At 56.1% G+C, this 13,247-nt stretch overlaps 6 protein-coding genes across 6 annotated transcripts; 1 reads left to right on the forward strand and 5 right to left on the reverse strand.

The window, feature by feature from the left end:
- Nucleotides 1-605: 605 nt before the first annotated feature.
- On the reverse strand, nucleotides 606-2,326 carry CONPUDRAFT_169601 (uncharacterized protein; the record flags this gene model as incomplete). The annotated part of the gene is made up of 9 exons (XM_007776432.1): nucleotides 2,001-2,326; nucleotides 1,775-1,933; nucleotides 1,477-1,708; nucleotides 1,342-1,401; nucleotides 1,212-1,284; nucleotides 1,109-1,149; nucleotides 926-1,048; nucleotides 818-866; nucleotides 606-761 (listed from the first exon to the last, which is right to left on the reverse strand). The coding sequence occupies exons 2-9, from the start codon at nucleotides 1,779-1,781 to the stop codon at nucleotides 606-608; spliced, it is 741 nt and encodes a 246-aa protein (XP_007774622.1). The 5' UTR covers nucleotides 1,782-1,933; nucleotides 2,001-2,326.
- Nucleotides 2,327-2,475: 149 nt separating this feature from the next.
- On the reverse strand, nucleotides 2,476-3,832 carry CONPUDRAFT_132147 (uncharacterized protein). The gene is made up of 8 exons (XM_007776433.1): nucleotides 3,816-3,832; nucleotides 3,521-3,761; nucleotides 3,394-3,453; nucleotides 3,258-3,330; nucleotides 3,150-3,190; nucleotides 2,962-3,084; nucleotides 2,859-2,907; nucleotides 2,476-2,803 (listed from the first exon to the last, which is right to left on the reverse strand). Exons 1-8 carry the CDS (start codon nucleotides 3,820-3,822, stop codon nucleotides 2,648-2,650), a joined length of 750 nt encoding a protein of 249 aa, XP_007774623.1. The 5' UTR covers nucleotides 3,823-3,832; the 3' UTR covers nucleotides 2,476-2,647.
- Nucleotides 3,833-4,069: 237 nt separating this feature from the next.
- CONPUDRAFT_169603 (uncharacterized protein) lies at nucleotides 4,070-6,017 on the reverse strand. The gene is made up of 2 exons (XM_007776434.1): nucleotides 5,985-6,017; nucleotides 4,070-5,931 (listed from the first exon to the last, which is right to left on the reverse strand). Exon 2 carries the CDS (start codon nucleotides 5,884-5,886, stop codon nucleotides 4,294-4,296), a length of 1,593 nt encoding a protein of 530 aa, XP_007774624.1. The 5' UTR covers nucleotides 5,887-5,931; nucleotides 5,985-6,017; the 3' UTR covers nucleotides 4,070-4,293.
- A 315-nt stretch (nucleotides 6,018-6,332) lies between these two features.
- CONPUDRAFT_169604 (uncharacterized protein) lies at nucleotides 6,333-8,456 on the reverse strand (the record flags this gene model as incomplete). The annotated part of the gene is made up of 2 exons (XM_007776435.1): nucleotides 6,333-8,333; nucleotides 8,370-8,456. 2 exons carry the CDS (start codon nucleotides 8,454-8,456, stop codon nucleotides 6,333-6,335), a joined length of 2,088 nt encoding a protein of 695 aa, XP_007774625.1.
- A 442-nt stretch (nucleotides 8,457-8,898) lies between these two features.
- Nucleotides 8,899-10,506, reverse strand: CONPUDRAFT_66132 (uncharacterized protein; the record flags this gene model as incomplete). Its single annotated transcript, XM_007776279.1, has 6 exons — nucleotides 8,899-9,081; nucleotides 9,138-9,468; nucleotides 9,527-9,651; nucleotides 9,704-9,787; nucleotides 9,877-10,086; nucleotides 10,204-10,506. The coding sequence occupies 6 exons, from the start codon at nucleotides 10,504-10,506 to the stop codon at nucleotides 8,899-8,901; spliced, it is 1,236 nt and encodes a 411-aa protein (XP_007774469.1).
- Nucleotides 10,507-10,795: 289 nt separating this feature from the next.
- Nucleotides 10,796-12,797, forward strand: CONPUDRAFT_140154 (uncharacterized protein). Its single transcript, XM_007776436.1, has 2 exons — nucleotides 10,796-10,886; nucleotides 10,937-12,797. Exons 1-2 carry the CDS (start codon nucleotides 10,821-10,823, stop codon nucleotides 12,674-12,676), a joined length of 1,806 nt encoding a protein of 601 aa, XP_007774626.1. The 5' UTR covers nucleotides 10,796-10,820; the 3' UTR covers nucleotides 12,677-12,797.
- The last annotated feature ends 450 nt before the right edge of the window (nucleotides 12,798-13,247 follow it).

A 13,247-nucleotide genomic window follows, 5' to 3' on the forward strand; every position in this document is an offset into this window, starting at 1 on the left:
GAAAGAGCGAACGAATATCGTCGTTTGACTAAAGTACTTCTCTAGTCACTTAACATCAGATGGGAAATTGCACCCTCCTCCCCTGCCTTCACTTTGGAGATGCTAATGTCGTCACAGGCTGAGAATGCGTGCGTGCATATGGGATACTCGCGATTGTGTACAGGCCCGAATTTGCCATGATGGAGCTGAGTGATCTCGAATAGCAGCGATGAGGAGCCACGAGCATTGTGCCCTCTTCGAGGCTCCAGCCTGCCCGGAGCTCCCTACGCCGCCTACGCCAATGCCGTCGGGTCCTCAACACTATACAGGAATCGATCTTGCTAAACCAGGCAGCCACCCATACTGGTTCAACCATGCCAGAGGAGAAAATACGTCATTGTAGATGGAAGGCACTGAGAGAGAGAGCGTTATGGGATACACACGACGATCCGACTGCGATAAAGGTATCAATAATCCATGGGTGCCTTCCACGCAATAGGCGACTAGCATGGTGAAGGTACAGTTAAATTTCATTTCCTTGCGATAGGACAAGAAAGACATGTCACAAATGGCTCAGCATGCGTCTATAACCGAGAGCCTCGGCAAAACCCAGAATACTTGGGCTCCTACACATCTGCCTTGCCAAGTTTGTTAGCCCCGGAATTGTTAATCAGCGTGAACCAGGCTCCTTCTTTTCCCGCCCTCTCAGCCTGGGCAGAGGTCGGCAATCCCGCGACACCCAAGCGTCCCGCGTTGCAGATGCTCTTGGCGCATAGCTGGATCTGAAGCACAGAAACCGATCTCAAATTCAGTCAACGCACATTTTGTTGACACGCACCGGAATCTCCATGCTGGACGACACGGTCGACAGGGCACCGCTGATGTAGCTGTGCGTGTGGACATCTGTATTAGATACGATGATCATAGCGTGTAGCGCTCGACGTACCCGAAAACGCTCTCGGCAACACGACGCTCGGGGCGCTCAGCACCTTTCAGAAACGCAGGACGGAAGACGATGGTTTCCTTGTAGCCAAGTGCGGCGAGCTCGAGCTCGGTGAGGCCTTTGCTCCTGCAGCGCGCCATTCAGCTCGGTAGGGAGTGGTAGGAGAAGAGCAAGGGAAAGACGTACTTGGCGTAGAGGAAATGAGAAGACGCGTTCGCCCCTGCGGACTGTGCCCGTGCGTTTCCGAATTAATTTAGGAGTCGGGAGTTGCGGGGCGAGGACCACGTACCGAGAGATAAACGAGGCGCTGCTCGTGTGTGGGGTCGTCTGTCCTTGCCTCTTTGGCTGCTCTCACGACGTATCTGCCGCGAATGAACGTAAGCCGCACACAGCTGGTTCCACTACGCAGGCACACTCACTCCCGGTCGATCTTTGTAAACGCCTCGGCGCTGCCAGCTGTTGCGCGATTCGTACCCATACTACATAGGGCAACAAAAGGGTAAAAAATACCAGAGATCAGCCTCGAGCTCGTGCAAAGAACACAAACGACGCACACAATGTACACAACATCCCACCGCCCTTCATTCAACCCGCTCTCGCTGAGCCTCTCAAAATCCATCGTGCGCTGCTCAAGCTTCTCCTTCCCCGCATACATCTCGATAGTCTCGGCGGGCGTGACGCGGCGCCCGTACTCGCCGACGCGCGTGAACTCGGGCGACGCGAGGACGTGCCGCAGGAGGTGCTTGCCGGTCGCGCCGGTCGCGCCGAGGACGAGTGCGGATTTGCCTGGTATTGGGTGAGTTTGCTGGTATTAGTGAAAGGAAATTGAGGAGGGGTTTGCCAGGGGCTGACCTGACATGCTGGCTAGAGAAATGAGAGGGAAGAGAATGGTAAAGATATCGTTAGACCCGGCTGCGTATATATGCCTGGAGTCCCAGTTGTGGACGTCAGCGCTCGGCTCCCACTTGGGGCATTTCCGGTCGTTTTGCCGAAGAACATGGTGGAAACATACTAAAAACCCATGGGGAACAACCAATTATTGTCAAGATTTAAAACATGTTTCGCATGTTTTCCTCACGTTTTTCGCCAAAACATCTGAAACTGCCCCCAGTGGGGATCCTGCCGTCATCCCGAACGGCAAAGCCCCCCAGCCGAGGCTGACGTAGTGTTGCCGCGGCTTGGGAGCCAGGGCTTGCTCCAGAATGCCGGCGCGAGTTTTCGGTGGGCAGCGTGCAGATCCTGATGAGCCTCGTGTTTGCTCCGTGCGAAACCGACACGCACGACTTCGATGGCGTTGACAGTGAGGACTTTCAGTTCGGCAGCACACAAGTTGGCGCGAAGTTGTACGACCACTGATGGGGCGCCCCACCGTGACGCGTTGATGACCGGGTTACTGAATATGAACATGTATGTCATGTCGAATCTCGACGAGGACCTGTGATAGTCTTCGAAGGTAGTACTGAGCATACTTTGCGAAACGCACATCTTCAAGAAAGCAACAGAGTAAAGCAGGATATTGCGGGCTGCGGGGTAGCAAAGAGAGGAAAGCTTCCACACCGCCACACATGCACGTACCATCCCACTCCCACGTAATAGGTGCCTTTCGCGGTAAAGTTACATTTAGCTCGCGTTTTACTGCGGTAGGTCAAGAAAACAGGTCTTGAAATAAATCAGCGCACGTCTATAACCGCTCGCGCCTCAGCAAAATCCAGAACACTCATACTCTTACACATCGGCCTTGCCAAGGTTAATAGCCCCAGCGTTGTTGATCAGCGTGAACCATGCACCCTCCTTGCCCGCCTTCTCAGCCTGGGCAGAGGCAGGCAAGCCGGCGACACCCAAGCGTCCTGCATTGCAGATGCTCTTGGCACATAACTGAATCTGAAGAATAAAAGTCTTAAAGCCAAATCTTACGTTTTGACGAGTTCATACGCACCGGAATCTCCATGCTGGACGATACAGTCGACAAGATGCCGGTGATGCAACTATGCACATATCAGATATCATGATCGTAGTAGAGTGTGCAAAGCTCAACGCACCCGAAGATGCTCTCGGCAATACGATGGTCGGGACGCTCGGCGCCTTTCAGGAATGCGGGGCGGAAGACAATCGTCTCCTTGTAGCCCAGCCCAGCGAGCTCGAGCTCCGTGAGGCCTTTGCTCCTGTAGTGCGTCATCCAGATTGTGGTAAGCTGGAAAGAGTAGAAAATAGAAAGGGAAAGACGTACTTGGGGTAGAGGAAAGGCGAGGACGCGTTCGCGCCTGTGGACTGTGCGTGTGTCTCCGAGTCAGGATACAGAATAGGAGTCAGCAGTCGCGGGATGAGAACTACGCACCGAGAGATACACGAGGCGCTGCTCATTGGTAGGGTCGTCGGTCTTTGCTTCTTTGGCCGCATTGACTACGTACCTGCGGGGAGTGATAAGGACCGTAAGCTGCATGCAATCATCACCACCCCGCAAGCTCGCTCACTCCCGGTCAATCTTCGTAAAGGCCTCAGCGCTACCTGCTTTCGCGCGGGTGGTCCCCATACTGACGCATGAATACGATACAAGTCAGCTCCAAGGCCAGGGGCACAGCCCATAACGTTGCGACTTACGCTACATACACAACATCCCACCGCCCACCCTTCAACCCGCTCTCGCCCAGCTTCTCGTAGTCCATGGTTCGCTGCTCGAGCTTCTCCCTCCCCGCGAGCCCCGCGATGGCCTCGGAGGACGTAACACGGCGCCCGTACTCGCCGACGCGCGTGAACTCAGGCGACGCGAGTACATCCCGTAGGAGATGCTTTCCTGTGGCGCCGGTCGCACCGAGGACGAGTGCGGATTTTCCTGTGGCTGCTGCTGCGCTCGTGTCAGCGAAAGGAAGGGAGAGGGTTGGGATGCGGGGCTGACCAGACATGTTGAGTTGGTGAGAGAAAGGAAAGAGAGGAGTGTGAAGGCATCATAAGCAATCCCAATTGCGTATGTTTCCTCGGAGTCCCGGCTGTGGGCGTCAGCTCTCGGCCCGAGCTGTCATCCCGCCCCTGGACCAGCGAAAGCCTCCGTGCCGAGGGAGAATGGAGGGAGACTGCTGGGATACTCTGTCACTTATAAAAGCGTAAGTTGAGCGTAGGATCGTCAAGGTAAGTATCATTCGCTACATTATGGTTATAACCCCCGCAGGTGCAAGCGATAGGTCTTTCTGACATTAGAATCACCTCCGGTTGCTTACTATTCGGAAGCTGGCCTATGGCTGAAACCAGTGTCTTACTAGTACTCGGTGCCCATATTTATTGAGACTACGCAGGGAAACGATCAACAGGGCACTTGGAGCTTGGAGCGTGCCTCCAGCCTCTACTAAACTGACGGACTTTGGAGGTCGTAAGCTCCTCTACCCGAGCCCATCCTCGCACTTTTCATCGTCAACTACAGAGGCTCCAATCCTTTCCGCATATGCTCGTAGGTCTGTCCTAGGCGAGACTCCACCAGCAATTGTCACGGTTTCTAGCTTCGCTCCAGCTCGTTCGCGCTCGTCCAACACACGGCGCACAAAGTCCTTGTCTGTCTCCATAATACACTTCGCCGAGATGTGCAAGTGACTGAGCTGTGGTAACGGGAGAGCGGCAGGTCGGTCATCCTGAGATACGTCTGACTGGGAGGGAAGGAGAGATTGGAGTATACACGAAACGTGCGTCGCTTCGAGTTCTGAGCCGATGGAGAGACGGTGTACGTTGGTGACCCCCCTGAGCAGGCCCGCCCAGAACGATGCGTCGCTGGGATAGTTTGTACCCTGGACTCGAAGCGTGTGGATATCAGACAAAGGGGGTCCGTCCTGGAAGATACCACGAACGAGCGTGTCGGGGAAGATATGTACAAAGAACCAGTCCAGAGAAAGGTTCAGTCGCAGCCCTTTCACTGGTGGCTCATAGTGATGCCACGGTGTTCCGCTTTCATGCATACTTCTGTCGTACATCTTCATGACCACGGATTCCTGAAGGCATCTGTTTGATACAAGAGTGAGGTCCCGTCCTGGATGCGCAGTCGGGCAGTGCGGGATGAACACATCGTTGGGGAGGACGCTTTCGAAGAAGAACTTTCCAGAAACGGGGGAGTCGAATCCAATGTTTAGGAGGTTGATTTGGCTGTCGCTGGGGAGGTGAAGGCGGTCTGTGAGCTTTGCGACAGCAGCATATCCTATCTTCATTACTTCGAGATGTTTAAGCTTCGCAAGTACTGTCAAGGAATCACCGGGATGGTGCATGTCATTGTGTCCCAGACAATTAGAGAGCTCGAGCGTCTCGAGCGTCAATGCGCAGCAACCAAGTATATTCAGAATCTGTGGAAGGATGGGCTTTACACGGTCGGATACTCCGTCCGCGATGCGAAGATAAGTCAACCCGGAAAAGGTCAGCGAGCCCTCGGGCGGGGCGAATCCAACCGTCGACAAGGCTCGCAAAGACGGCATCTCACCGCCAAACAGCGGGTGGGGGATCGAGATCGGCCTCACGTCGTGCATCGTTTCCGACTCTTTGATCAACGTAAGCTCCTGCAGATATGGTGCAGGCGTGTCCAGAAGACCATGGGAAAGCGCGTCCCGTAGGGAACGCACGACAAGGCGCCGAAATCGGGACGTCTGCCTTAGCAGATCGAACAGCACCGAGTACAGCCTGAACATGACGATGTCGGTCTGCTGGAGCGCGGCCCTAAGATCAACTTCGACGTCTAGAAGCGTAGACTTTGATCGCTCTAGGGACGTCTGTATTCTCTTCGTATTGAAGTGCCCGTCTGCTGCGACAATATGGGACCACAGGTGTGGAAAGGAGAGGGCGGCGTGGCGCCAGTGGCGGCATACGTGGCTGAAGAGGATCATTTGTACAGAAGGGTCTGAGGTTCCTTGCGACTTGGACAGAATCATTATGTGAGCGAGGACTTCGGGTGGGAGAGTGCAGATCTTTGGTGCAAACTCTCCGCCAGTGAACGACATGGGAAGGGGATGGCTAGTACGGGCTGTCAAGGTCTCTGGATCGTTCTTGGTGTTCTGAAACGTTAGTAAGATGGATGACAATGCTGCAGTTTGCTTACCTGGGAACTGAAATACAGCTCGTCTGGTTGCGGTGATTAAAGGAGAACAGTGGGGATCGCAACACAGAGGTGAGTCGCAATTGGATGCTCTCTTTTGTTTATTTTCACACGTGTACATAGACGCCCTCCATGAGGGTAAAATTAGCTCGCGCTCGTCAGTGACTGCGCCAACAAAGCCTAGAAGATTTTCCCAACGTTGACTAGCAGATATACAACGGGTCCGACGGTATTATGCAAACTTTGGAGCTTGTACTTGACCAGAGAAAGGCAGGAATCCACAGCTAGTCAAGTCATCGTTAGAAATAATCTTACACACCAACTGTGAAATATTTGAATACATCCAACCATCTACTCATTTTCACTTCTTTCTTCGTCGCTTTCCCCGCTATTACTCTGGGCCTCTCCATCATCCCCATCCAACTCATCATCGCTATCATCCTCGTCCTCCCCATTCGTAGACACCTCGTCGACAACCGACTCATCTTCGTTCAGATCACCTTCACCGACAAGCTCCGCACCCAGCGCCTCCGCAAAGCCCTGAGCCACATGTGCCGCATCGACCGTCACCTTCCCCAACCGCACCCCCGCACGCGCCCTTGCATCAAGCACACGCACGACAATGCCCGGGTCGACGCTCTTGATCGCAGCGCCCGTGAGATGCAGCTCAGCAAGCTGCGGTGCAATCACACCCTCGGGAGACGCTGCCGTCGACGAAGGCGCTTTAGGCGTGAGCGCTCTCAGCAACCCTACCAGAACCTGTGGCTTCTCTAGACCCACGCTCAGCCTGCGCATCGCCGTGGCCTGGTGCAGCACGCCGCGCCAAAATTCCTCTGCGGGAGGCCAAAGCCCTGCGAGCTTCAGCGTGTGCACTGCGGGGAGGTTTAGATCGCTGAGATGGATCAGGCCGCGCGGGTAAGGGTCCGAGGGAGCGAAGGGACAGAGGAAGGTGGCGTCGAGAACGGGTAGCGCTGGGAGCTCGGAAGACGGGTAATACCATGCGAAATCGTCGGGATGGTCATCTGCTGCATCCACCACCGCTGGGAGAAGATGTAGCTGGATCACGTAGCTGTCTGGCGTTTGCTCGATACTGAGACACACATCATGCGACGAGTCAAAACCAGAGGCGGCGGAAGGGGCAGAGTCGTCGACCCTCCTTTCGAGAATCCGCAACGGCATGAGAGCCTGAGGACACGTGGCAAAGAGCTCCCCGCCCCAGCCGGAGAAGTGCACCCACTCGAGCCGCACCCTGGCGGTCGCCGGAAAGTGAAGATGATTCAGGACCTGTGCGTACTCGTAGAAGGGTGCTCTGGATATAATGAGATGCTCCAGCCGTGGTAGGTTGACGGCGTGGGGGTTGGTCGCCCAGAGCTGCGCGGATACATCATCTTTAGGGATCAATGGAAAATATCGAGAGAGCTCGAGGAACTCGAGGTTCGGCGAGGCGTGGAGAGCGGTCAATAGCTCGTCCAATTTCGGTTCCATAAGAGTTGGGCTCTCTGACAGCTGGAGCGATGTCAAGCTGTGGAATATAAATGACGTCCACGGTAGGGCAATGTTATGAAGCGCCAGTTGACGAAGCGCCGGACTCGAGTCACCAAAGAGCGCCGCCTCGATATGTATCCCGCTCCTTAACCATCTCCCCTCCCGCTGCTCGTCCTCATCGTCATACAGCCTAAAGCCTTCAAAACCTCTCCGCGGACGAGCCGTATAGCTCAAGTCAAAGCTCTCGAGTGCCGGCGCAGGCCACTTACACACTCCCACATCCTCCGCCCTCGCAACAACCAGCGCCAAACGTCTCACCCTCGACATCCCTTCTTTCCTGCCAAGCAGCCCCCGTACGACCTCCGCAGCCTCCGACCTCGACGCCTCCGGCTCATCCAACGCCACTTCCAGATCCAGCAAAGCGCCTCTCGCACGCTCCAGCGTGGTCTTCAGCCTATCCACATTCGTGTGGGCATGCACGGAGTGATACGTCCACAGCTGCGGCGTCGCGAGCGCGACCGAGCGCCAGAGCCGGCAGACGTGCGTGAGCTGCACGATGTCCGTGTCACCGTCGCCGTCTCCATCGTCATCGTCGTCGCCAGTGTAGATACCAGAGCACGAGCACCACCACAGAATGGTGGCGAGCATTTCAGCGGGCAGGGCGCAGACCTTGGTGAGCATGTTCCGTTCCGAGCGCAGCTGGCGCGCGATTTCGGTGTCGCCGGCGGAGAGGGCCTTGCGTTCGGCGGTACGTAGTTGTGAGCGAGCTTGCTCTACGACAGAAGGGGCGCTCCAGGCGTTGACGGCTGGGTTGGTGCCGAACGAGGTCATGTCTAGGACGTCGACGAGTTGTGTCAGTCCATCAAGCTAATACTACGCAATTACTTTGTGAAACGTGCGCACCTTCAAAGACGACGGAAAGTGTTGCGAGATGTTGCGGGCTGTGGAGGGCCAGAGAGCAGGAGGGAGTGTTTGATGGGTGTTGGCCATGGTGAATGGAAGGGTTTGTTATGAGAAAGGGAAGAAACGCGACGCGGGGTAGGCGGCGACCCGAAATGATCGGCAAGTCGGGGAGATGCGGGGTATCCTCTTCGGCAACGTGTCTCGGAAGCAAACATGACATACAGTCAGTACTAAACCTCAAAGCTTGCTCCGACACCCAATCACTTGCACAACAAACGGAGAATACCGAGAGACCACATATCCCGCAACCGAATGATATCACTAGCAAGCGATAGCAAAAACGTGCCGTACATAATGCATACGCATAAGATAGTATGCTTGAATCAAGTAACGTCAAAATACAGGCAAAAAATTCCAAGCGACAGCATGCCCTCGACGAGCACCACTCTCCCAGCAGCCCCTGCATCACACGCAGCACCGCTCCAGCGGCCAAGCACGTAACGCTACCATAAGCAGGTGAAGATGCCGACTATGCAGGAGGTGGCGGCGGCGGCGGAGCGTCCCCGGCCGGCGCTGGCGCTGGCGGCTGAGGCGTGCCATCCTGTCCCGGCGTCTGCCCCTGCTGTGCTTGCTGAGCGTAGTACTGTCCATACTGCGCCTGTTGCTGCGCGGCCCACTCCTTGAACTGCTCCGAGTTGACGTCGTACCCGTACTGTGCCCTACGCAGCGAACGTACCATCAGCAAAGAGCATAGAAGGGGGAGGGAACGACGTACCAATACGCAGCATATGCATCCTGTCCCCCATCCTGACCAGGGGTAGCACCTGTGTACGGCGTCTGCGGCGGTGCACTCCCGTCGGGCGGCGGAGGCGGCTGTTCTCCAGGTGGTGGCGGTGGTGCCTCGCCGGATGGCGGCTGAGGCGCTACACCCCCGTAGCCGCCCACCTGTGCGTACTGCGCAAAGTGCATCTGAGCCTGGTGGAGCTCCATCTGCTGCTGTTGCATGGCCAACTGTGCCTTTGCGTGCTCGGCGCGGACGACCTCGAGCAGGTCCTCGGTGAGGACTTTTGCGCGTGCAATTTGGCCTTCGTCCGGTCCGCTAGTACGAAAGATGCGTGGATGAGAATGGGAGATAGAAGGCGAAAAGGTAAACGCACGTTATGTGGATGTGCATCGGCTCGTCGGACTCGCGGCCTGTTTCTTGATCAACGAAGCCGGAGCCGAGACCTTTTATTTGGACGCGGGTGCCCGTTTCTTGTTGAATATACTTGACGAACATACCCTACGCCCCAAGATGTAAGCAACATGGTCATGAACGAAAACTGCATTCTCACCTGGGGCCCGACCACCTTTGCTCGCACGTTGAAGTTTCGTATCGACTCCAGCCCGACGGGAAGCTTCTCTTCTGGCCATTTACGCTGCGAAAAACACAGGCGAGCGATAACGAGAAAAGGACGAAAGTGAGCACGTGTCAAAGTGAAGGCGAACGGAAGGTCGGTGAACGCACCTTTTCGCGCAGGCGGTCCTTCTTGTCCTCCACAAGCGGGCCAAGGTCAGTGTTAATGAGGTCATTGACTCTATCTATAGCCTTCTGTAGAACCTCCTTGTTGTTCGCAGAGAGGTGGAGGTACAGGGGTGGGTCCCTATCTGACGCCTTTGTCCGGTCCGGATACCAGGTGCCTTTGGTGCTGACCGACGCGCCTGTCTCCTCGTGAATCTACATGTCCACACACCAAGGCAAGTCGGACGACAAGATAGGAATGGCAAAAGACAGAAAACACGATTAGCGCCCCCGAACCATGAACGCGGAACATTGGACTAGAAAATAACTCACGTCCGACTGCGTGCTCCCTCGCGTCAACAAATAACGATTGCGCACGTCGTTGATGTCGATATCGTGCGTAAACTCTGCGTCGTGTGGGTCGCGCATGCCGAGCTGGACGCTGCCCGCTGCGCCGACGCCGTCCTTGAACTGGGCCGCGATCTTGGCCGCGATGGCTGCAGCGGCGGCGGCAGCCTCGGACGCGGTCTTGCCGTCCTCGGCTTTGGGTGCCTTGGAGGGGTGCGAATTGTTGTCATCGTCTATGTTGGTGCCTGCGTCGGGTGCGGCCTGGTCCCATTTGCGCTTGGACGACATTTTGGAGTTGCAGCGAGAACAAATGAGGAAGTGGGAACGGCGTAGTGTCACGCTCTGTCACGCGTTTGGCTTGCTAGACGGGTGACTGCGTGACCGCTACGAGGATGTGACTCTGGGCGTCTGTTTGTCTCGCCCTCATGACCGTGGAGAGCGGCACAGAATCTCCGCATCGTCCGGCGTGCTCTACGCAAAATGGTCATTTTCCCGGCCTCAGAGCTTGGGAATGGAGGCGGTACAGGATAATGCATAAAGCCCAACTTACTCGCTCGGTCCGCAGTTTCTTTTCTCACTGAGTCACCGATCACCCTAGTGCCATGGCTTTTGATGATGCAAGTACTATCGCTCCAGACGAGCGTTGTGACACCAAGAGCGTCGACTTTGTGAGCCCTTCTTCATTCAAAGCGCTTCGTGTCACTGACGGTGGGAAAAGCGCTCGTCATTCTCCAAGGATAGCTTCATCTTTCGAGACGATGAAACGCTAGTATCCTCTTTCGAGGGCTACGACAAGGAGAAACAGTCTGAGTCCCTCCAGCGGCCCACGCTCAAGCGCAAATCCCTCGACGACCAGTATTGGGTATCATGGGCCCTTCCAGGCGTTCGTGAACACACCTCTGAAAACGCCATCGGTCGTGTCCGCAAGGCACTCGTCAAGGCCCTCACGTCCATCTGCGACGCGCGTCGCCGGTGCGCAGGATCCAGCTCATCCACCCCCCGTCCCATAACCACGGTCGATAGCACTGGGCTCTCCCTTGCCGACTATATTGCTATCGTCGACCGCGAATTCTCGCCCGCCGCCCGGTTCTCAGGCCAGCTACTCGTCCTCGCATCGCATCTCCAGCCTCCCTCCGACTGTATCACCCCTGACTGCAAGGTGCACCCAAGCATCAAGGCGTCGCAGTGGGCAGAACGCGTCCACGCTGTCGTGGCTGAGCGCGTGTCTGAGCGATACGAACACAGGATCACGGCGCTGAGCGTGCACGGCACGCACGACATCCTCATACACTGGGCACAGCTCTCGCGCGAATCGCCTTACCTCCGACGCGTGAGCGTGAACCTTGAGCATCCAGACCGTCCGTGGTCGGCCACGCTCGACTTGGATAGCTGGGACTCCGAGTCTGACGGGAACGTACCTTCATCTGCTGTGACGTCTGTGCCTGTGCCTGTGCGCGAGCCTCTGCCCGCACCTGCCCTACATGTCACACGCATCCCTCTGCACCACCTTGACAAGCTACAGTCTTCAGCGGCGGTGTACATGTCCATCCCCTGGGCGCATCTCGCGCACCTCTCCTTGTCTGTTGTCATCGCCCAGCAGCGCTTCTGCTCATACAACACTATCCTGCACTGCATCTCAAATCTCAAATCCCTTCAGTCCCTCTCTATCACGCTTACCCACGCTCTCCCCTCCTACTCGTCCTCTGACACCGTACTAGCACCGTGGAACATCTCGTTTACCCCTCCCGCCGAACCCATCCGTTTACCCCATCTGCATAGTCTAGAACTAGAATTCCCCCTTTCAGACTACCACAGCGCCAGCTTCGTAGAGACCGCGTTCGACCTCCCGTCTCTGGCCCGCCTGCGTATCGCGCGCGGGGCACAGGACGAGCGGAGACCAACGGCCGCGTCCAAGTGTGGCCTTCAACTCGCCAAGCTTCTTGCACCTGTTTCCGCCCTCGAGAGCCTCTCGCTGGCTGTTCGCAAGGTAGACGTGAACGACCTGATGGAATGCTTGGGCCAGTGCGTCGTGCGGCGAATCGAGCTCGCGCTGTTTGACGCGACGCATCTCGTGAGCGGCCTAGGCGCGCTTGGGAATGGGTCGGGTGAAACGGGTGTATGCACTCGGACGCCGCTCCCGAGCGCGCAGATCATTCGTCTGCACTCCGCCGTGTGGAACCACGTCAAAGTGAAGCTTGGGATCGACCAGCGCCGGCTTTTGAGGGCGCGGATCGGCAGGGTCTGTGGGGAGGGCTCGACGTCGCTCAATACCGTCAAGGCGTTCCGCGAGAAGACGAGCGGGGGAGATGCGAGTGCGGTGCTAGAGGAGGTGTGGGAGAAGGAGCTCAATGGCGAGCGGATGTACTTTGTGAATGTCTTTCGTGTGCTCCTCTCGAACCCTAGCTCCTTTAAAGCTAAGGATGCAGGGACATGCTACGGGTCAGGGGTTTATCGGTAGGTTGTGTATATTCTGAAACGAATCGACTGCATGTATTGGTACGATACGATGTGAAGATGTCCGCGTATACAGCCAGCTTGGAGCTATACCCTCTAACGCAGTCGAGGCGTATACGAACCGGAGATTAATGGAGCGGCACACGGCGGGAAAGAAGGCTGCAACACGGCCCGTAACTCCGCGACGTAGGTACTTGGATAGACGCCGCGGTAGCTGGCAACGGGCAGCGACTTTTTGGTGTCTTCATTTTGCTTCGTTGCCTCGATGCGCTCGTACCCATAGCACGACTTGAAGGACATCGTGAGTAGCATCGCCAATATATCGACGAGGCGCTCAACTAAGGGACTAGCAAGTCGATACTATATGCATGAGGTTCGACTGCCACTCAAATAACTCTAAATCAAACATTCGTGTGATAACAAGCTCTTGATCTACGTCACACAACGATAAAACGCTGAGACTCACTCGCGACGAGACAAAGGGAAAGCCGGGGCAGAGGTATGTATACATTGATCCCTGAGTTCGCAAACTTTATCCATCTCATTTCTACCCAGCTACCACTCCGTTTGAATAT

The sequence above is a fragment of the Coniophora puteana genome, assembly GCF_000271625.1.
Source record: "Coniophora puteana RWD-64-598 SS2 unplaced genomic scaffold CONPUscaffold_17, whole genome shotgun sequence".
Classification (NCBI taxonomy): Eukaryota; Fungi; Basidiomycota; class Agaricomycetes; order Boletales; family Coniophoraceae; genus Coniophora; species Coniophora puteana.